Genomic DNA, 24,148 nt, shown 5'->3' with positions numbered 1-24,148 from the left:
CTGTGGCTAGCAGGCTGCCTGTATTTATAGTGGGGAGTGAGGGTCATGTGACGTGGCCAGCGTCACATGACCGACAGACCAACCAGTTGAGCACCGAGTGATCAGCTCGGCGCTCAAGGCAGACTTAGGAGCAGGGAGCCACCCAGCAGTAAAGCCGCCCTGGGAATGAGGTCAAACACAGCTCCTCATTCCCAAAGCTAAGCAACAGGTCTGCGGGTAATAGGGGACCGAATGCACCTTCGGAACTTCTTCACAAAACTGCTACAAGAGGACATAGTTTTAAATTAGAGGGGCAAAGGTTTAAAAGTAATATCATGAAGTATTACTTTACTGAGAGAGTAGTGGATGCATGGAATAACCTTCCTGCAGAAGTGGTAGCTGCAAATACAGTGAAGGAGTTTAGGCATGCATGGGATAGGCATAAGGCCTTCCTTCATATAAGATAGGGCCAGGGGCTATTCATAGTATTCAGTATATTGGGCAGACTAGATGGGCCAAAAGGTTCTTATCTGCCAACACATTCTATATATGCTCAAATCTGACCAACATTGCTCGCTGGGACCCTCTGTGGGCAATCTTTTAGGAATACGAACCCAGATAAATATCACTGTACCCCAAGTTTCACAATCTCCTCCTTGTCTATATTACAGTCCTGGCTGTATACTTCTCTTCCAACTCTCTTTCTTTTATTAGACCTGGGGAGTACTATTTCTCCTTATAGATTGTGTCTTGTTGAAGTAAGGAGTACTATAGGCCATGCAATGCTTCTCTCGGAAAAAGGTATGCCAATTAGCTGTCTTTCCAAAAAGAGAAAAGAATGCTGTACCTCTATCTCCACCTATTTGAAGAACATTGACTTAAAGGATAACTGCCTTCCTACAGGTGGTGCTAGAGGGACAGCTTTTTTTCTCTCTCTTTTTTGCAAAATTCTAATTTGCATATTTTTTCTTAGATAAATGTTCTTTTATATTCAAAATGAACACCTCACTACACAAAGAGACATGAATATAAAATTCTTCAATACCTGGGAAAGGTTTATAAGCACTCATGGGAGATGCCCCTATGTGTAGTAACATAACAGGTCTTAAATTCAAGTGGTAGCAAGGGTCTTCTGCAACCTGCATGATGCACTTATTCGTTAGGCCTATTCATATTGGTTCTCATCTTTTGATCACTTCATTGATGACAAGCAAATTAGTTTTTTTTTTTATGACTTTTGTTACTAGAAATTACTAATATGTGTTATCTTTTCTCATACTTTCTTCTGTGTGAGAAACACAAAAACATTTTTTTTTAAATATGTATGCATGCGGGGGGCGGAGCCGACTGAGCATGGTGGAGGACGTGTGCGACTGAGCTCCTCACCATAAGACCGGTCTTTTAGCCTAATTCAAAGCTACCCGTCGAGATCATGGGGAAAACTGGTAGAGAAAGAAGGGGGGAAGTGGAGAGTACCCCGAAACTAAAAAGCTCACAGAGCGATATGAATAAATACCTTAGCAAGAAGGTTTCTTCTTTGCCGGAACGAGGGAAAGCAGCGCGAACAACGCCATCAGTGGAGACGCGGGAAGACGACTCAGAGGGTGAAAGCTCTGATGCCGGCTCTGAGCTTCTAAGTGAACGAGACACCCTGCCGATCACTAGAGCCTTTCTGCAGCAGTCGCTTGCCCAGTCACTGGACAAAGCCCTGACACCAGTCCTAAAGGAGCTGTCGGACATTAAAACAGAAGTCCTACATATGGGACATAGAGTAGAGGCGCTGGAAGATTTGCATTCCCTCATGACGCAACACAGTGCAGGTTTGCAAACGCAACTGGCCTCGGTCTGTAAGCAGGTGAATAATGCTTTCCTATACCTGGAAGACCAGGAAAACAGGGGCCGTCGGAAGAACATTCGCCTGAGGGGAATACCTGAGTCAATCCCTGCGGAGGAGATAACACCCACAGTGCGCCATCTTTTTGAATTACTTATAGGCAAAGAACGTGCAGATGCCATCGTTATTGAAAGAGCACATAGGGCCTTGAGACCGAAACCGCCGGCCACAGAACCACCGAGAGATGTGGTATGTGCTCTCCTGAACTATCTAGACACTGCAGCCTTGCTTAAGGCTGCAAGGGAAACGGGAGACCTTCTTCTGGAAGAACACAAGATTCTACTGTTCCAGGACTTAGCAGCTAGTACGCTAGCTAAAAGGAGAGCCTTCCGTCCACTGACGAATGCTTTGAGAGAGAAGAAGTATCCGGTGAAATGGCTCTTCCCTTTTGGATTAACAACTAATATCGATGGTCGTCAACTTACGGTGCGGGCACCAGAGGACTTACCTAAGATATGGGAGGCATTACAGATGGAGCCGTTGGAAATCCCTTCATGGCTGCCGACAGCGTTCCCCCCAGATCTTCCTCAGCTACCGCTGAACCTAAATTGGCAATCGTCTGGTAAAAGCCGCTCGCCAAAGAAGAGGATCACCTGAAGTGCAGGACTTTCGCACTATAAGAGAAGTCTATTCCTCTATCACTCCTCTTTAGTTTTCATTTTTAGTATATGTAGATATACATAGTGAGTCACTTTACATGCCTGCGCTCACCGTTGAAGTTGTGGAGCTAACTTAATCAGTTAGGGGTTTAACATTAGCATGATTATGTATGTTTTAACCCTTCTGTTCTCTTACAGTTTAATATTGTAATTAAGGGTTTTTCTTCATAAGCCTGTGAGGCCGAGATGATGGTGATGAGTCATGTGGTTTATCCACACATTACCCCCCCCTCCCCGCTGGCCTTGATTCTTTGGCCGGCGTGTGAGTTACAGCGTCTTGGAACGCCATTGGGCCCTCTAGCCCACTTGTTATGTTCATAGTTATATATGATTGTTGTTGTTCATGTCCTGACTTGCTTGACATACATAATACTGATAACCACCTAGAGAAATGTATGTTTGAATATGGCTGAAATGAAGGTCTACTCCCTTAATGTTAATGGCGCTAATATCCCTCAAAAGAGGAGTCAGTTATATCACACTCTAAGGAAGGAGCATGTTGACATCGCCTTTATACAGGAGACTCATTTTAGGCATATGCATATTCCTAATGTGATTAGCAGACACTTCCCCTTATGGCTTCATGCGTTCCACTCATCAGCCTCGAGAGGCGTATCAATAGGTATAGGGAAAAATATCCCGTTTCAAATGTCAGCAAAAATTGCTGATCCAGAAGGCAGGTACCTCCTAGTTAAAGGTAAAATCCTTAACTCAACCGTAACTATGGCGAACCTATACGCCCCTAACTGTAATCAGATTAGATGGATCCTGCGGACGCTTGAAATCCTGAAACCCTTTGTGGAAGGATTGTTGATTATAGTAGGTGATCTGAACATGAAAGATACCACGACTAGGTCCAGGAACTTGTCAGCTAAGCAGCTCCGCAGGCTTCACCTTGCATTATCAGATCTAGGAGTGTCAGATGTCTGGAGGATTTTGCATCCAGAAGATAAGGATTATACATTCCACTCCAGAGTACATGATTCGTACCAGAGATTGGACTATATTTTCTTATCTAACCAAGCGCTTCCATTAGTCACAGAAGCCAAGATAGACAGTGCGGTCATTTCTGATCATGCTCCAATCAGTGTAGGGGTGAAGCTTGCGGACTTGCCACATAGAACCTGGACTTGGCGATTAAACACCACACTAATAGATGATGCACTACACGCACAGGTAATCTCGCAGAAGCTGAGCGATTATTTTTTGAATAATGACAGGTCAGGTGTCAAACTCCATTTTATGGGAGGCCCATAAAGAGGTAATTAGAGGTGAGCTTATTAGTTTGGGCACCAGGTTGAAGAGGAGTAGGTTAAAAGAGCTGAACTCTCTATTGCTGCAGATATCAACGCTTGAAAGCTTGCATAAGAAGTCGCAGACTGAGGAGGTGTATATTTCCCTTGCTTCCCTACGTAAACAAGTGAAAGATATCCTCAATGTTAGATCTGCCAAAACACTTCAGAACCTGCGTTTTAAACATTACCTTCACGGTAATAAAAGCACCAAGTTGATGTCCGCTCTCCTTAAACAACAAAGGGATAGGTCTTTTATACAGGCGATAAAGTCCTCAGAGGGGAATAGACTCACAAACACACCTGCTATTGCCAGAGAGTTTTGTAAGTTTTATGAATCCTTATATAACTTAAAAGATAAAAACTCAGGTCATGATATGGCTTTGCAAATTAAGGAATTTATGAGCTCAATTAAGATCCCGTCCATCTCAGAGGCGAACAACATGGAGTTACTTAGACCCTTTACAGCAGAGGAGGTGACGCAAGTTCTGGACACTATACCATCGGGAAAAAGTCCTGGCCCAGATGGGTTCTCTATCGCTTATTATAAAAAGTTTAGAGATATACTTATTCCCCAATTTGTCTGTTTATGCAACTCTCTATTAGGAGGTGGGACCCTACCCCCACAAGCTCAGGCAGCACATATTACAGTGATTCATAAAGAGGGGAAAGATCAAGAAGCCTGTGGTAGTTATAGACCAATCTCCTTGCTTAACACCGATTTAAAGTGGTGGGCTAAATTGCTGAGTGTTAGAATCTCCAAACTCCTGCCTGGGCTTGTGGGGGAGGAGCAAGTGGGGTTTGTCCCAGGAAGAGAAGGGAGGCATAATGTTAGCAGGGTAGTCCATGCTGTATGTTATGCTAAAAAGAACAAGACCCCATTGGTACTATTGGGTACTGACGCGGAGAAGGCGTTCGACAGAGTCAGCTGGCTTTACATGCGTAGCGCTTTAGAAGCATTTGGATTTCTTGAACAGTTTATCAGTGCCATATTCTCACTGTACTCCTCACCATCAGCACGCATTATGGTAAATGGAACTCTGTCGGACGCCTTCCCAATACGTAATGGCACGCGCCAGGGGTGCCCACTTTCCCCCACTCTTTTTATACTTACCTTAGAGACCTTGCTGTTAAAATTTAGACAAAACCCGGTTATTAAAGGGTTGCATTTGGGTGTATACCCAAATGGCGGCGTTTGCCGATGATATGCTTCTTATGCTAACTGACCCAGTTGAAGCTATGGCAGAGGTTATGACTACCTTCCAAAAGTTTGGGGAATTGTCCAACTTTAAGATCAATATGGATAAGTCAGAAGCATTGGGGATCTCCCTTTCACATGCACAGCAATCTAAACTTAAAGATTTGACTCTCTTTAAATGGCCCTCAACTTCTATCATGTACTTAGGTATTAATATACCTAGTGATCCTAGATTGTTGTTCAGTCTAAACTTCCCTCCTCTGCTGAAAAAGATTGAAACCTTCCTAACTAAAAGCTCTTTACCATTCCTTTCCTGGCTAGGGAGGAAAAATGTGATTATTAGGCAAGTTGTATTTTTGAGGATTAATTTTATTATTGAACAACAACCATGTTCTCAATGAACCCAAAAAACTCATTAATATCAAAGCTGAATATTTTTGGAAGTAGTTTTTAGTTTGTTTTTAGTTTTAGCTATTTTAGGGGGATATCTGTGTGTGTAGGTGACTATTACTGTGCATAATTATTAGGCAACTTAACAAAAAACAAATATATACCCATTTAAATTATTTATTTTTACCAGTGAAACCAATATAACATCTCAACATTCACAAATATACATTTCTGACATTCAAAAACAAAACAAAAACAAATCAGTGACCAATATAGCCACCTTTCTTTGCAAGGACACTCAAAAGCCTGCCATCCATGGATTCTGTCAGTGTTTTGATCTGTTCACCATCAACATTGCGTGCAGCAGCAACCACAGCCTCCCAGACACTGTTCAGAGAGGTGTACTGTTTTCCCTCCTTGTAAATCTCACATTTGATGATGGACCACAGGTTCTCAATAGGGTTCAGATCAGGTGAACAAGGAGGCCATGTCATTAGATTTTCTTCTTTTATACCCTTTCTTGCCAGCCACGCTGTGGAGTACTTGGACGCGTGTGATGGAGCATTGTCCTGCATGAAAATCATGTTTTTCTTGAAGGATGCAGACTTCTTCCTGTACCACTGCTTGAAGAAGGTGTCTTCCAGAAACTGGCAGTAGGACTGGGAGTTGAGCTTGACTCCATCCTCAACCCGAAAAGGCCCCACAAGCTCATCTTTGATGATACCAGCCCAAACCAGTACTCCACCTCCACCTTGCTGGCGTCTGAGTCGGACTGGAGCTCTCTGCCCTTTACCAATCCAGCCACGGGCCCATCCATCTGGCCCATCAAGACTCACTCTCATTTCATCAGTCCATAAAACCTTAGAAAAATCAGTCTTGAGATATTTCTTGGCCCAGTCTTGATGTTTCAGCTTGTGTGTCTTGTTCAGTGGTGGTCGTCTTTCAGCCTTTCTTACCTTGGCCATGTCTCTGAGTATTGCACACCTTGTGCTTTTGGGCACTCCAGTGATGTTGCAGCTCTGAAATATGGCCAAACTGGTGGCAAGTGGCATCTTGGCAGCTGCACGCTTGACTTTTCTCAGTTCATGGGCAGTTATTTTGCGCCTTGGTTTTTCCACACGCTTCTTGCGACCCTGTTGACTATTTTGAATGAAACGCTTGATTGTTCGATGATCACGCTTCAGAAGCTTTGCAATTTTAAGAGTGCTGCATCCCTCTGCAAGATATCTCACTATTTTTGACTTTTCTGAGCCTGTCAAGTCCTTCTTTTGACCCATTTTGCCAAAGGAAAGGAAGTTGCCTAATAATTATGCACACCTAATATAGGGTGTTGATGTCATTAGACCACACCCCTTCTCATTACAGAGATGCACATCACCTAATATGCTTAATTGGTAGTAGGCTTTCGAGCTATACAGCTTGGAGTAAGACAACATGCATAAAGAGGATGATGTGGTCAAAATACTCATTTGCCTAATAATTCTGCACGCAGTGTATACAAGCCATTCACTTAGAGAGATGGATTGCCCTGACTAGATCTACACCCCCACCCATGCATATAGAGATGGAACTTGCCTTAATGGGGAAAACAGCAGACTATATATTGTGGTTCCCTTTCAAAAAGCCAGATAGGGATTCTCTGCTTAGTGTTATCACAAAGAGTACTGTCATTGCTTGCAACAAGACAGGGGCGCTTAATATGGGGAAAGGGAGACTGTCACCTTTGATACCACTCAGAATGTTACCCCAAATACTAAACACAACTCGTGTTGAGGCTAGTCCCATTTGGAAGTCCTTACCCGGAGTAATAGTAGGAGACCTTGCGAAATTGCCCAGCCAATCAGAATATTATGCCTCCCTCAGTGGAGGAAAGAGTGCAAAATGGGATTTTCTGCAGGAAAGAGATTTTGAAATCACGTGTGCTAAGTTTAAAAAGTCCAGACTCGTACCACTCGCAGACCCTACATGGTTAGAAATATATATACTGCTCCCCAAAACACCCCCGAAATGCATATCACTCATATATACGCAATTGTGTAGAGACAAGAATAGCAGTTTACCATCATATGTAGGAGCCTGGGAGAAAGAACTGAATTGTGTGCTGGATGATAGTGACAGAAGATTTGTTCTATCTCATTCACATGGATTCTCAAAATGCATTTTGACCCAGGAAAACTCCCTGAAGATACTCACTAGATGGTACAGAACTCCTGAATGGCTATTCCAAATGGGGTTAGGGACAGTGGCGTCGCCAGGGGGAGGGGCCAGAGGGGGCCACGGCCCCCCCTACATCATGCTGTGCCCCCCCATGTGCCCCCCCAACTAAAATGCCCCCCTAAGTGAAGTGAGCCGCCAGCGTCTTCACACAGCGTCCGGCTGCAGAGCAGAGTGAGGAGGGGAGAGGGGGCGGGGCATGCACGGCAGTTCCCGATAGGCTCCGCCCACCTTCCAGGCAGGAAAGGCAGTGAGTGCAGAGCCAGTAGCCGGAGCCTGAATGAAGATGAAGAACTGAAGTCCAGACTCCAGGCAGAGAGTGATTCAAGCGACCCAGAGTGAGTGACAGTCCCTGAGTCCCACCCTGTGTAATTAGTATTAATGTAATGTCCCCCTCTTTATTATTAATGTAATGGCCCCCTCTTTATTATTAATATAATGGCCCCCTCTTTATTATTAATATAATGACCCCCTCTTTATTATTAATATAATGGCCCCCTCTTTATTATTAATGTAATGGCCCCCTCTTTATTATTAATATAATGGCCCCCTCTTTATTATTAATGTAATGGCCCCCTCTTTATTATTAATATAATGGCCCCCTCTTTATTATTAATATAATGGACCCCTCTTTATTATTAATATAATGATCCCCTCTTTATTATTAATATAATGATCCCCTCTTTATTATTAATATAATGGCCCCCTCTTTATTATTAATATAATGGCCCCCTCTTTATTATTAATATAATGATCCCCTCTTTATTATTAATATAATGGCCCCCTCTTTAATAACAAAGAGGGGGCCATTATATTAATAATAAAGAGGGGGCTATTATATTAATAACAAAGCGGGGACATTATATTAATAATAAAGCGGGGACATTATATTAATAACAAAGAGGGGGCTATTGTATTATTAACAAAGAGGGGGACATTATAATATACAGGGGAAATAATATTATGAGGAATGGGGGACTATCTGTCTGGCTAGTCTAGCACAGTATTGGGGGGCAGCAGGATGACAGTGTTGAGACACCAGGAAGGAGAGGATGAGAGTAAAGTGAGGAACCTAAAAAAAAATCTGTGAAACTCTGCAGAGACGAGAAGCGGCTGAAAGAAAGTATCATGGCGGTCTTATCTCTGAATGAAGACGTCGAGGAGAGTCTACATCACAGGAGACATCACTGGATGTAACAGGTATGGGGCGGTATTATACTGTAATAATAATGTCCATGCACATATCTGTTTCAGTAGGGTTGGGGGAGGAGATTGAGAATATGGTCCACACTGCCGCATTCGGCCCCAGACTTCAGGTCACACTGTGTGTGTTCTGAATTCTGGGGGCTTACACCCATCTACTACATTATCTGTACTCAGAGTTATCACTGTGTTATCTGTGGTGTTACATAGGACTGCAGGTGATCTATTACAGTATCTGTTAAAAGGGGCGTGCCTGGGGTAGGGGGGGGGCGCAATTTTTGGCTTGCCCCGGGTGCTGGCAACCCACGCTACGCCACTGGGGGAGGGAGAGGCGTGTCCCTTCCCCTTCCTCTGATAGGCTGCAGGCACTAGGCCGGCAGCCTATCAGAGACCGGCGCAGGCGGCGCGATGACGTCATCGCGCCGCCTGAGCCTTACAGCGCGGGACACAGAAAGAGTCTGCATCGCATCGCTGACACTGAGGTAAGTATAATAAGTGTTTTTTTTTTGTTTTGTTTTTTACAATAGTGTTACTGGCACATTATGGGGGCTTATTACAATGGGGGGGACTTAATACTGGCACATGATGGGGGGGACTTAATACTGGCACATGATGGGGGGGACTTAAAACTGGCACATGATGATGGGGGGGACTTAATACTGGCACATGATGATGGGGGGGACTTAATACTGGCACATGATGATGGGGGGGACTTAATACTGGCACATGATGATGGGGACTTAATACTGGCACATGATGGGGGGACTTAATACTGGCACATGATGATGGGGGGACTTAATACTGGCACATGATGATGGGGGGGACTTAATACTGGCACATGATGATGGGGGGGACTTAATACTGGCACATGATGGGGGGACTTAATACTGGCACATGATGATGGGGGGGACTTAATACTGGCACATGATGATGGGGGGGACTTAATACTGGCACATGATGGGGGGGACTTAATACTGGCACATGATGGGGGGCTTAATACTGGCACATGATGGGGGGGCTTAATACTGGCACATGATGGGGGGGCTTAATACTGGCACGATGGGGGGCTTAATACTGGCACATGATGGGGGGGCTTAATACTGGAACATGGGGGGGCTTAATACTGGCACATGATGGGGGTGCTTAATACTGGCACGTAATGGGGGGGCTTATTACTAGCACGTAATGGGGGGCTTATTACTGGCACATTGGGGGGCTTATTACTGGCACGTGATGGGGGCTCTTGTTACTGGCACGTGATGGGGGCTCTTGTTACTGGCACATGATGGGGGCTTATTACTGGCACATTGGGGGGCTCTTGTTACTGGCAGTGGCACGTTATTGAGGGCACTTATTACTGGCACATTATTGGTGGGCACTATAGCGGCATCTACTGAGGCCACAAAGAAGGGGTGTTTTATATGGGGGGCTCTGTACAGTAGCATTTTATACTGGGACACATTATGGTGGGTACTATGGAGAAGGGGAGACAGGAGTACTATGGAGTCATCTACGGGGGGCACTAAGAAGGGGTATTTTATACTTGCAAATTATGGGGGACACTGAGGGCATCTACTGGGGAACGATATATATGGGGCATTTTATACTGGTACATTATGGGGGGCCCTAGCAGGAAGGGGGGAGAGGAGCACTATGGAGGCATTTACTGGGGCACTATATAGGTTTTTTTTATACTGGCACATTATGGGGGACATTAGCTCAACTGGGGGCATAAGGGGGTATGTTTTGCACATTATAAGGAGAATTATTTCTACTGGGGGGCATTATGGTGGGTTTTATTACTCCCCCATGGTATGACCCCCTAGTAGCAGCACCAGCCTCTCCCTGCTCTGCTATCCCTCTGTCCCTTCACCAAATCCTTATTATGAAATCTTTCTCATTAGGATAAAACACAACATCAGCTCCGCCGAGCCCCCGGCCAAAGTGTTGAAGTGGTGTCCGAGATCCCCAAGGGGCAAGCCAAGTAACTGTAAGTGTTCATGTGAAATATGTTTATTTTATATATGTACACTCCTGTGAGAGGCGGGGAGGGAGATCTGTGGATGAAACTGTTATGGAGGGGGAAATGGGGATGACACTGTCATGGGGTGGATCTGTGGCTGACACATATAGCATAAGATGCTATATACGGTACGTGGCATCCACAGATCCCCCCCATAGCAGTGTCATCCACAGATCCCCCTCTCTATAAAAGTGTCATCCACAGACAGCTGGACTTTTCTTCCCTGTTGCGGTTTTAGGTATTGGGTAAAGTATTGCAGCATTTCTTAGCATACTTGTGTAAATGTATCGTTGTTATAGCTGCCCCCCCCCCCTACTTTTGTCCTGGCCCCCAGTGTGCCCCCCCCAAAATTTGAAAGCTAGAGACGCCACTGGTTAGGGATAGATGATCTCTGCTGGAGGTGCGAAGAGGGTAGGGGATCTCTATCTCACATCTGGTGGTTCTGCCCGAGTCTGAGGAGGTTTTGGGATGATATTGAAAAACTGATTAACCAGATTTGCTTAGTGAATTTGAAGCTTACACCGGAGTTAGTCCTAATGTGGTTACCTTCGGCCATCTTCAGACCGGGTAGAATGAACCTACCCACACATATGATAGCGGCTGCTAAGCTATTGATACCTATAAAATGGAAGGATAAAGACCCACTGTCAGTTAAAATGTGGCATGATAAAATGGATGACATCTGTAGAATGGAAGAGTTAGTGGGATAGACATGTCATACCAGAGACAAATATTTGCAAGTCTGGGGACCATGGATTAAATATACTAAAGATAAGAGGAATGAGGGAGACTAGATAGTGATAGTTCCAAAAGTAGAAACAGGACCTTAGAGAGTCTTTATGGGTTACTGTAGAAAGTGATGGACCATCAGATCTGTCCTAAATGTAGCGCAATATAACTTAAAGCTGGAGTGTGCCCTTTAGTCTAGCCTTTGATCTAGGAGATGATGAAACTTTGTATTACACAGGAGAGAGTCAAGTAGGCAGGATTTATTTATTTATTTTTGTAATTTTTCGTTTGTTGTTGTATTTTCTTATATTTTCTTTGGTTCCTCAGCTTACCTTTGCGTACTTCGAGGGATAAATGGAACTGCTTGAATCGGTTGTACTTGTTCACCTACTTGTGTTGTCAGGCTTATGCCTAAGAGTCCAGATTATCCAGATTGTCAATGTGAACTGGTGCACTTGGTTATCTGTATTACTGTATAAGCATTGGTAAATGTTCTGTTTTTCCCTTCTGTACAATGTGACATTTATTTGTTAATAAAAACAGATTTGACTAAAAATATGTATGCATGCTCGACCAAGTCCATCATGAATGTTTATGATGGAGTTTGGAGTAATAGCTGTCAGCTGAATGAGTGGTTGAGAGTTATTTCATGTGTATGATCACCTTTACCACCTTGGTAATATCTGTCATACGTGTCTGGCAGACGCTGGGTGTTTAAATATGGCACCAGCTCAGTAACTGAGCCATTGCCCTAGCCGGGAGGTGACAGCTATGTTATACAGTGGAGGTGACTGTACATGCTGTACATGTAAACACAACTTTCACCACCACTGATGAGCAGACAGTTATCGAGAAGAACAGTTCATTCCCAGTAACTGCCTGCCCAGTTGTCCCATGTAAAGGAGCCTTTACTACTGTTCTCGTCCCATTTGTCTTAAAAGTCTGATGTCAGCAGTATCAACATCCAAACTTTTCTAATGATCATTATCATTCCTGTAACAGGCCTCGGTTTCTAAGGGTGCCAAAAGCCACTCTATAATATAAGGGGACAGAATTATTATAAATATTATTAGTTTGAGGGTCTGGGTTTGACAACATTATACTGAAGCATAGCAATGTAATATGCATAGTAATAACTATTACCATTTTAAATTTCCCCTCCTGGTGCAGTAATGCAGATACAGAAAACACTGTGACAGTGCTAGTGGCCAGAGCGAAAAATGTATTGTAGACAGCGTTTCTTAACTGGTGGGGATCCGTCAATGTTATAGAGTTAAATGAAGGCCAGAACATCCACAGGAATAGAGTTCCTGGAAAAGAAAGAAATTAATTTGTCAAAGCAATGTAACAATGAATCTAATCAAAATTGTATATCTTCTTTGAACTATGCATCTCTGTGTGGATGAATGAATCTCAGTATGTGATCACAGCATTCATTCTGTGCACCAGCTATGACTACTGAATGGGATGTTAATGGTGAAACAGGTAACCCAGTAGAATAGATTAAAGAAAATAAAAATAAAAAAAAGATTGCCTTAAGGTTCCAGAAAGAGTACAAGAGCAGGCTTTGACCACTCTTGATATCAGTTACTGTTCACTACACAACATGTTATTATTTTTACATTTTTAGCTGTTTTTGTAGCTACTCAATAAAGCGAACAGAGAGAGGGTAATGCATGTGCATGGCCACCTCTTCATTCATTCTCTCCCTGGATGCATTGACCAATAACCTGGTGGGTCTGGCCCATTTGCGCTTCATAAAGATTTCAGAGAGAAATTAGATCAATATCTATCAGACGTTTACGGTAAGTCACTGTGGACATATCATTATTGTTAGTGTACCCCCACTTATACATATTTTCAGTTTATGGGGATCCTGAATCATAACTGAGGCTAGCAGGTCACAATATAAGGGTTTTAATATTCTTTTCCCTTCACATACCTTGGAAAATCACACTCTTCACCGGTATTATTGTCTTCAGTGTCTGGTATCTAGTGGTATCGTACTTCAGACCGAGGTAATTTGAGATTCTCCATGACAAAGTTAGTTGTCCATTGATGTGTAACATATTTGAAATGGCCAACATCTACAGTAAGTAAAAACTACTTTATGTGTCACATGTGGCACTTGTAGGATTCTATTCTATAATTTTAATTAATAGAATCTCTATTTCCTTGAGAAGAACTAAGGAGGTCATTTACTATTCTGAAATAGGCATAAATTATATTTCAGGTGCAGATGGTAGTGCAATGGTTAGTTGCGCCGCTATCTGTGACTTTTCCCCGCTCACTCAAGGTCTAAAATTATGGGTCTGGTGAGGGCAGTGAATGGGACAAGCCGGTAAGGGTACTTTCACTAGCGTTTTTCTTTTCAGGCATAGAGTTCCGTCACAGGGGCTCTATACCAGAAAAGAACTGATCCGGCATATCCCCATGCATTCTGAATGGAGAGTAATCCACTCAGGATGCATCAGCATGTCTTCAGTTCAGTCATTTTGACTGATCAGGCAAAAGATAAAACGGTTTTATCTCAGGTGAAAAAAACTGAAGACTTGCCTGAATGCCGGATCCGGCATTTTTCCCCATAGGAATGTATTAGTGCCGGATCCGGCATTCAAAATACCGGAATGCCGGCGCAGACCGGTAAAAATGTGAAAAAAGATACAAGACAGATCCGTCTGTCCGCATGACAAGCAGAGAGACGGATCCGTTCTTGCAATGCATTTGTGAGACGGATCCTCATCCGGATGCGTCTCACAAATGCTTTCGGTCACATCCAGATCGGCAGATCCGGCGGGCAGTTCCGACGACGGAACTGCTTGCTGGATCACACTGCCGCAAGTGTGAAAATAGCCTAAGCCTATCTTATTTACCATTTTCTACGGTTGTTTTAGGTATAGAAAATAGTCTAAATGTACGATAGCTCGGAAGCTGTCTTACATTTTGAACTAGTGCTGGATGTGCCGAAGTTATGGAGAGGCCTGCGCCTCTTCATAACTTTAGCATATCCTCTGCCAGCTATGGGGCTTTATTAAGACCAACTTATAAAACACCGGTCTTAATAAATGTGCCCGTAAGTTTTCATCTAGGGTGTCCTATTAATTCTGATTCCTGAAATAATAACAAACTGGCATTAATGCTATTGTCAATAGTACATCATAAAATACACTGCAAAATTATTCTATCCAATGGTTAGTTACATAAGTCTACCTCTAATATGGACAGTGCCTGTCCAAAAATCCTTGACTGCTCTGGTATGAAAAAGTTTTTACCAACCTATGACACAAATGGTAGCTCAAGGTGACATACCATTTAACACTATTTTTCCTCTTTAATTTTGGGTATATTATGAGAAAGCCTGGCTCAGTGGAGCCAACAGTTATGCTCATAAGAATTAAAAGGACGAGGACAAACAACAAGATGGATTAATATTATTTCAGAAATCAAGAATATGCTATTGAAGTACCTGAGGACCAAAACAGAAGAAAGGACATTTTGGAAAAACATTTTTCACCATAATAAAAACTTCTCACACCTTACTATTATGAATTTTATTTGTGTTTCCTGTCTTTTTGGTAATCCCATTCTTACACTGTGTAGCAGTGTTCCATGGAGTGACGCTTATAATACATATTCATTTTGTGGTTTCTGGACAGTAGCTCTTACCCAAAATGGAAAAAAGTTGTGAGATGGGTGTAGATTTCTCATACTCTTCACTAGCCTTGTTTCCAGTTAAAGGTGGTATCATTGACCATGACACGGCAAGCCCAAAATATGCCCCAAAAATATGACCATGCATCATGCTATTATGATTAGTCATCTAGAAAGCACAAAACAAACATAATTTTCTTTATTATTATTATTACAGAAAATCATTTCAATATAATAAGATTGTGTATAATCCACAAAGGAAACACAATGGGTCACATAAGAACTTCAGTGTGCACAAAAACATAAACAGAAAAGTTTATATGTAAAAACAAAAAGGAGTGGGTTCATACGCTGGCATTAGTCCAAGTTGCACTGAAATACAATACAATACCTGCTATTTTTTAAGGCCTCTTTCACACTTGCGGCAGGACGGATCCGACATGCTATTCACCATGTCGGATCCGTCCTGCCGCTATTTCGCCATGTTGCCGGCTCCGTCCCCATTGACTATAATGTGGACGGGGGCGGAGCTCCGGCGGTGCACGGCGAAAGCCGCCGGACTAAAAAGTCGGACATGCAGGACTTTTTAGTCCGGCGGCTTTCGTGCTGCGCCGGAGCTCCGCCCCTGTCCCCATTATAGTCAATGGGGACGGAGCGGCGGAGCGGCGGTCCGGCGACTTATGCAGTTCAACAACCCGACCACGTTCAAAAAGGGAGAGTTTTTTTGCCTTTGCCATCACAACGTGTGACTACCGGACAGAAAATTACAATGAATCCACATCTTTGCACAGATTTGGCCTTTTAAAGGCATGTGGTCCTAAACTTTTGATCAGCTGAAAAACAGCCTGTTTAAGTTTAATCGTTATTTTCAATTAATTGAATGCTCAAAAAAAGTTTTGTCTCACTCTCATTTCTTCTTGTTGCATGTTGAAGCTCTACTTGGAACCTTGTTAGGATCCAACAATGTAAATTATGATTTTTTGCCATTTTTCAAGTGGTCTTAAACTTTTGATCAGGACTGTATCAGTAATTGACAGCTATCTCTCCATACACACTTACTCACTATTGCGATCCCTCATCCTCATACAGCTGCAGTGAGTGACAGCCAGGCTCAAACTATCCCACAGGGTTACAGGTGAATGCCCTGGTGGGCCCCTGAGCAAGGTGGGCCCCTAGTCTCCTACCCCCTGCACAAGTGGCACATAACACAGTAGACTTATTTCACTACATATAGGTAGGCAGTGTACAGCTTCTCAAGCAGGATATGTTCGTATAAAAAACTGGGTAGATAATATAAGAAAATACTCAGTTTATTATTATAGATGCATCAGGAGGCTGAAATGACTTCTAGATATAGAGGCAGGCTAGCCAGTATCCTCTTTTGCCAGGGATCCACCTTCTCAAAAATGTTGCAGGAAACCCCATAGTCAATCATCTTGTAGCATCTTGCTGCTATGTGAGCAGGTAATATTTGAACATATCTGTACAGTAGGCCCCCAAAATATATTTTACTGGTGGGCCCTAGGCACTGAAGTTCCAGACTGCTGACAGCTATCTCTGTATACACACTTACACAGAAAATGCTATGAATCACTGATAACACTTCCCCCATGTACAACTATCAGTGACTGACAGATATCTCTGTATACACACTTACACACGGAATGCTATCAATCACTGATAACAACTCAGCTGTGGAGATATCATTATAGTTGTGCTGATCATAAGAAATATAGTTGGTACTTCTTAGGAGATATACTTGGTGCTGCTTCACCGTCTAGACAAGACGCATTTCGGAACTAAATGTTCCTTCCTCAATTGCAGAAAAAAGTATATTTTTCTGCCACTGTGGAAGGAACATTTAGTTCCCAAACGAGCTTGGCTAGACGGTGAAGCAGCACCAAATATATCTCCTAAGAAGTACCAACTATATTTCTTATGATCACCACAACTATAATGAGATATCCAATTTCACCTCCAGAGGTCCGGCATGGGTAAGAGCGCACAGCGCATGTGTGCAAACATCTCGGCCGGCAAGATAATACAAGCACGGTCAGCGCAGGACAAACAAAAGGATCTAATAAATGTTTGAAGTGTAATGAAAGACATCTACCAAACAGGAATGAGCACATAACATATATTGCTCAACGTGGACTATTCTGATACCTTCTGTTAAGGAACACTTTGAGATATATATCTAATAACATTGTGGTACTGCTGCAGTAACGCAGAATTCAACATATACCATCTACTTAACTGAGGATAACATGTGCAGTGAAGAGCATTATATAATGTGATGGAACACAACAAAAATAATAATTCATAATCATAACAGTACAAATGTATGAACTTTATGAACTGCACTGTTGAAGATAATTAATACATACAGGATACTAATCAAGGAGATTAAGGTTCTAGACAGCAAAGCTGTCAATTTATAACTGCGCATGCGTGAGCTCCGCATGTGATAATATTAAAAGGGACCAAGACCGATACATTTATTTTTATTTTTATTTCAATCTTTATTTTTATATATACAAACCTAATATATTTCATTAGGGAACATATTCCTTATTTGATCTCAATATATTGTTTCTTATTGTTTTTTTTATTTATTATTATAAGGGTATATGTTTTTAAATATTAAATGTGATGTTTTATCGTGAGCTAGCCAATTGTATATTTTCTTGTGTCTATTCTGAGGCCTTTTGGTAGAGAGCAGGCCGAGCTCCGGAATATCAGTACCTGGTGAGCCTACCCATTTTTTTATACATTTCAATACGAGTGTTTTTTAACAAAAAAAATATACTTTTTTGTAAAAGCGCTCTTTAAAAAAAATAAGATTTGAAGGTATTATTTCTGGTTGTCCGGTTTCCGATATTGATGACCTATTCTCAGGATAGGTCATCAGTATCACATCGGCGGGGTCCGACTCCTGGCACCCCCACGATCATCTGTTTGAAGGGACTGCAGCGCTTGTATGATCGCTGCATTCTCTTCACTGTTTACCTCCTTATCGTTGACATTGCAATGGTGAAGCACTTGTACAAACAGCTGATCGGCGGGGGTTCTTCAAGCAGCTGATCGTCAGGGTTCCAGGAGTCAGACCCCCACCAAAATGATAACCTATCCTGAGGTAGGTCATCAATATTGGAAACCATGCAACTTCTTTACCATACCCTTGCTTTTCTTATGTTGCTAGAGATTCTTTTTCTTCTGAAATACAACATATATAGGTGCCTCAGTAGAGCTGTATGACAGCGCATGCACAGTGGTTTCTCTACAGAGGCTAATAGCACTAGTGTGAGCATGTGCATTACATGCCATTCTAATACATGATTTGGGTGGCCTGGGCATACGCATAGGGGCTCCCTCTGGCTCTTAAAGGACCAGTGCCCATGCACCCTAATCTTCAACAGCTAAAGGCTGGCAACCCTGGGGCCCTTAATGGACCTTCCTCTGTGGGAGGGTGTCTAAGCAATAGGTTCCTTAGCTTGCTTGTTCATGTGAAGCTGTGCAGTTTCTGTTGTCTGTCTGTGTACCAATCTCTGCCTGTTTACTGGACTCTGATCTTTTGGTGCCTGACTTCCATCACTGCCTGCCTAAACTCGGACCATTTATCGTTAAGCACATACTCTGCCTGGCCTGAAATTGGCCTGTCCTTGACTAAGATTTTTGCCTGACCTCTTGGCAGTGGCGTCGCCAGGGGGGGGGGGCAGAGGGGGCCACGGCCCCCCCTACATCATGCTGTGCCCCCCCCAACTAAAATGCCCCCCAAGTGAGCCGTCGCCACCGCCGGGCACAGGGAGATGAGCGCTTCCATTGCGCTCATCTCCATTGTAACCTGCTTGTGCCAGCGGAGGTGCAGGGGAGGGAGAGGCGTGTCCCTTCCCCTTCCTCTGATAGGCTGCAGGCACTAGGCCGGCAGCCTATCAGAGGCCGGCGCAGGCGGGGCGATGACGTCATCGCGCCACCTGAGCCTTACATCGCGGGACACAGGAAGAGTCTGCATCGCATCGCTGACACTGAGGTAAGTATAAGTGTTTTTTTTTTTGTTTTTTTTACAATAGTGTTACTGGCACATTGGGGGGGCTTATTACAATGGGGGGGCTTATTACAATGGGGGGGGACTTAATACTGGCACATGATGATGGGGGGGGGACTTAATACTGGCACATGATGATGGGGGGGACTTAATACTGGCACATGATGATGGGGGGGACTTAATACTGGCACATGATGATGGGGGGGACTTAATACTGGCACATGATGATGGGGGACTTAATACTGGCACATGATGGGGGGACTTAATACTGGCACATGATGGGGGGGCTTAATACTGACACATGATGGGGGGCTTAATACTGGCACGTAATGGGGGGGCTTATTACTGGCACATTGGGGGGCTTATTACTGGCACGTGATGGGGGGCTTATTACTGGCACGTGATGGGGGGCTTATTACCAGCACGTAATGGGGGGGCTTATTACTGGCACGTGATGGGGGCTTATTACTGGCACATTGGGGGGCTTATTACTGGCACGTGATGGGGGGCTTATTACTGGCACGTGATGGGGGGCTTATTACTGGCACGTGATGGGGGGCTTATTACTGGCACGTGATGGGGGCTCTTGTTACTGGCACGTGATGGGGGCTTATTACTGGCACATTGGGGGGCTCTTGTTACTGGCAGTGGCACGTTATTGAGGGCACTTATTACTGGCACATTATTGGTGGGCACTATAGGGGCATCTACTGAGGCCACAAAGAAGGGGTGTTTTATATGGGGGGCTCTGTACAGTAGCATTTTATACTGGGACACATTATGGTGGGTACTATGGAGAAGGGGAGACAGGAGTACTATGGAGTCATCTACGGGGGGCACTAAGAAGGGGTATTTTATACGTGCAAATTATGGGGGACACTGAGGGCATCTACTGGGGCACGATATATGGGGCATTTTATACTGGTACATTATGGGGGGCACTAGCAGGAAGGGGGGAGAGGAGCACTATGGAGGCATTTACTGGGGCACTATATAGGGGTATTTTATACTGGCACAATAGCTCAACTGGGGGCATAAGGGGGTATGTTTTGCACATTATAAGGAGAATTATTTCTACTGGGGGGCATTATGGTGGGCTTTATTACTCCCCCATGGTATGACCCCCTAGTAGCAGCACCAGCCTCTCTCTGCTCTACTATCCCTCTGCCCTTTCTCCAAATCCTTATTATGAAATCTTTCTCATTAGGATAAAACACAACATCAGCTCCGCCGAGCCCCCGGCCAAAGTGGTGAAGTGGCGTCCGAGATCCCCAAGGGCCAAGCCAAGTAACTGTAAGTGTTCATGTGAAATATGTTTATTTTATATATGTACACTCCTGTGAGAGGCGGGGAGGGAGATCTGTGGATGACACTGTTATAGGGAGAGAGATCTGTGGATGACACTGTCATGGGGTGGATCTGTGGATGACACATATTAGCATAAGATGCTATATACGGTATGTGGCATCCACAGATCCCCCCCATAGCAGTGTCATCCACAGATCCCCCTCTCTATAAAAGTGTCATCCACAGACAGCTGGACTTTTCTTCCCTGTTGCGGTTTTAGGTATTGGGTAAAGTATTGCAGCATTTCTAAGCGTACTTGTGTAAATGTATCATTGTTATAGCTGCCCCCCCTACTTTTGTCCTGGCCCCCAGTGTGCCCCCCCAAAATTTGAAAGCTAGAGACGCCACTGCCTCTTGGTGTCTCTGACCACAGTGGGTCAATTGTCAGTCACACAGAGACTACTAAAGGAGGCAGCGGCCTGGTGGTTCCCCTGCAGAAAAATCCTTATCCCTGTGAAGGGGTTGAAGGGTGAATACCAGGGAGGGGACTACAATCATAATGCCCTTAAGATTATCCAGTTCCAAACCCACTACTGTAACACATTTTTTCTTTGTGAATTTTCTTGCAAATTCTTGGGTGAAACGGAAATGGAATATATGCAGAATCAGCCTCCTATTGTTTTCAATGGGAAAACCTCACTATGGTTAATACGAGAGATATTTTTGTACTTGTGGTATCTAAAACCACATTGCCAAAAAACATAGCGATATTTGCGTTCTTGGTGCGGTTTCCATGCAGAAAACCCATAGAAACAGAGGTGGATGTCCGAATGCAGAATCGCCTTATTGAATGGGGCTACAGTAAATCTGCAGGCAGATCCACGGCATGCAAACCACCTCAGATTTCTACAACAGATTCTCATGATGTGTATTTATACAGTGTTGAGACTAATACTAAGGCTGATACCATTAGATAAATTCATAAATCTCCCTTATAATTTTTATGTACTGTTTTGGTGTTGTTATTCTGCTCACTCCCTCTTCATTTTGCCTGTTTGTCTACATATGCACAAAATACTTTAGTGACCAGATTAAATAAATGTTAGATTGGGGGGGATTTTAAAGGGTGCGGGCTATATGAAGCAGAGGTTGAGCATTTGCATAGCTGCTTTATAAAACCCTATGAGAGGCATAGAAGCCTCGACGTGAGACTGGAGTCCCCCATTCTAGTGATTGGTGAGGGTCCCAGCTGTCCAACATACACTGATCTAAAATATCCCATGGTTAGGTGATAACGGTTAACATTTGGAATACCCCAACTGTTAAGAAATTCTGAAGATTTTTTATTACCCAAAACAGTTACTTCTCTAAGATTTGTTTAGAAACTTGAAGACATGGCTTCCTTAGTTGATTTTATCTTACCAGTACAAGACATACTATGACCTGAACGAAGGCAAACCCTAAGACTGAATGAAATCAAGACAGATATTCTTTTAGCACAAGCATCTCTTACCGTAAGATAATGTATCATAATGTATCTGTTTGCAGTAAATATAGGTAGTTCGAGCATTGTCATCACAACCAACTGTAGAGGATTCACTTTTCCTAAGACTACGCCACATGAGATTAAGACGGGAAAAATGCTCATTAGGCCTTTTCTTAAGCTGTGAATAAGTGTAAATTAAAGACATTTTATCTCATTGCAAACATAGGCTTTATGCATTTTTTTTTTATCACAGAGCTCTTGAGTGTAAAATAAGGCTACTTTCACATTAGCGTTTTTTGCGGATCCGTCATGGATGTGCAAAAATGCTTCCGTTACAATAATACAACCGCCTGCATCCGTCATGAACGGATCCGGTTGTATTATGTCTTCTATAGCCATGAGGGAGCCGTCTTGAACACCATTGAAAGTCAAAAACGGATCCGTCCCCCATTGACTTTCAATGGTTTTCAAGACGGATCTGTTTTTTATTGTGTCAGAAAAAACTGATCTGTCCCCATTGACTTACATTGTATCCATCTTGCTCCGCGCCACATAACGAACAGAAAAACACTGCTTGCAGCGTTTTTCTGTCTGCAATGGGAATGCACCCAAACGGAACGTAATGTATATTGGAGCATTCCGTTTCGTTCAGTTCAGTTTTGTCCCCATTGACAATGAATGGGGACAAAACTGAAGCGTTTTCTTCCGCTATTGAGATCCTATGACGGATCTCAAAAGCGGAATTGAAAACGCTACTGTGAAAGTAGACTAATAAAGGGTTTGTGCAAATCCATATGTCTACTGCAGCCAAAATGCGGCCAAAAAGCTGTATGAGACTGCTGAGGCCAGGCATTGGCTACAATCAGGACCGCTGCAATCAGGAAAACAAAGCCTTGGCAGGGAGGACAGAGTAGCAGCGCTGGACTGGAGGGGGTTCAGGGTGTATATAACTTTTTATATTATTCTTATAGCATTCCTGCCTTTCTTTAATTAACTTGGACAGCCCCTTTAACAGTATGGTTAATTCATGCTATTTTGCTGTGACTTGTTGGTGGCACCATGCTGCAGTTTATCCTTAGGCTTCGTTCACATCACCGCTCAGCCTTTCCGTTCTCCTGCTCCGTTTAGGAAAGGCTGAACGGTGATGTGAACGAAGCCTTAGCCTTATAGTCCGATGTAGTGATGCAATATTACATTTGAAAAAGTGGGGAAATGTTATATAACATACCTGTTTATGCCAATGCTTTGAATTTCACCGGAGTTCTTAAATATTAAGGTTTCTAAAATAATGGCCCACTGTAATCCTATTGCTGCATTCAAAAAGTTGAAAGCAATTCCGCTAAATCCAAACATTTTTAGGAATCCGAAAAGGAATCCAAGTCCAAGGAAAACCATGACCGTCACATCTTGCAATGCTAAAGATGAAAAATATGCAGCAGAAACAAATAAAATTAGAAAATTTGTTATCATGCATTTTCAGCGGTATACTGCATGCAAATAATGGGCTGCTGCTTGTGCTGCTAACAGGACGGTAGGCTAAACTTACTATCAAATAATATTTTTGGACGTTTCCTTTATGGTTCAATTTGTTTTTATTGAAAACCATATACATTTGAAAATATGCAATATGAGCTAGTTACATTTGAGTATATGCAATATGTGGGCATTACAATAGTACATATCATATCAGCATATAGAGAGGAGAATCGCCATTCATCAATACTAGATGAATGGAGTAGAACGGGGGTGGACGTTTCCTTTAAACCCATGAGGAATCCTTTCTGAATTTCATCCCCAAAGAAATATTTTTGCCTCTTTGCATTCTGATGCTCATATCTTTTTTATTTTTTAGATTATCATAGCTGTTTTTCACACATTTTCTATACATGTACATTAGCTAAAATCCATAGGGTCTCCCAATATATGCACAGCTAGAACCTACCGGGCCATTTAACACCTACTAAATTCCAGACACAAATATCAGCACAATCAAATCCAATAAACAGCATTTACTTTAGTGAATTTATCACAAGCATCACTATAAAAACAATGAAAATGCAAGATGAGGATGGCATTATTTTATACAATACATAGCAAT

At 43.1% G+C, this 24,148-nt stretch overlaps 1 protein-coding gene across 1 annotated transcript in view; it reads right to left on the bottom strand.

Annotated features, from left to right (window-relative positions):
• The window catches only part of LOC120993412 (RH-like protein), a 58,074-nt gene that overhangs the window by 17,576 nt on the left and 16,350 nt on the right, over window positions 1–24,148 (bottom strand). The window contains exons 2-5 of the mRNA XM_040421919.1: window positions 23,279–23,465; window positions 22,078–22,228; window positions 15,248–15,401; window positions 12,725–12,891 (exon numbers count right to left, since the gene is read on the bottom strand). Of these exons, the coding sequence (XP_040277853.1) occupies window positions 12,725–12,891; window positions 15,248–15,401; window positions 22,078–22,228; window positions 23,279–23,465 (659 nt within the window). The remainder of the gene's footprint in view (window positions 1–12,724; window positions 12,892–15,247; window positions 15,402–22,077; window positions 22,229–23,278; window positions 23,466–24,148) is intronic.

The sequence above is a fragment of the Bufo bufo genome, chromosome 3, assembly GCF_905171765.1.
Source record: "Bufo bufo chromosome 3, aBufBuf1.1, whole genome shotgun sequence".
Lineage (NCBI taxonomy): Eukaryota > Metazoa > Chordata > Amphibia > Anura > Bufonidae > Bufo > Bufo bufo.
This window is presented reverse-complemented; position numbering and strand designations above follow the sequence as displayed.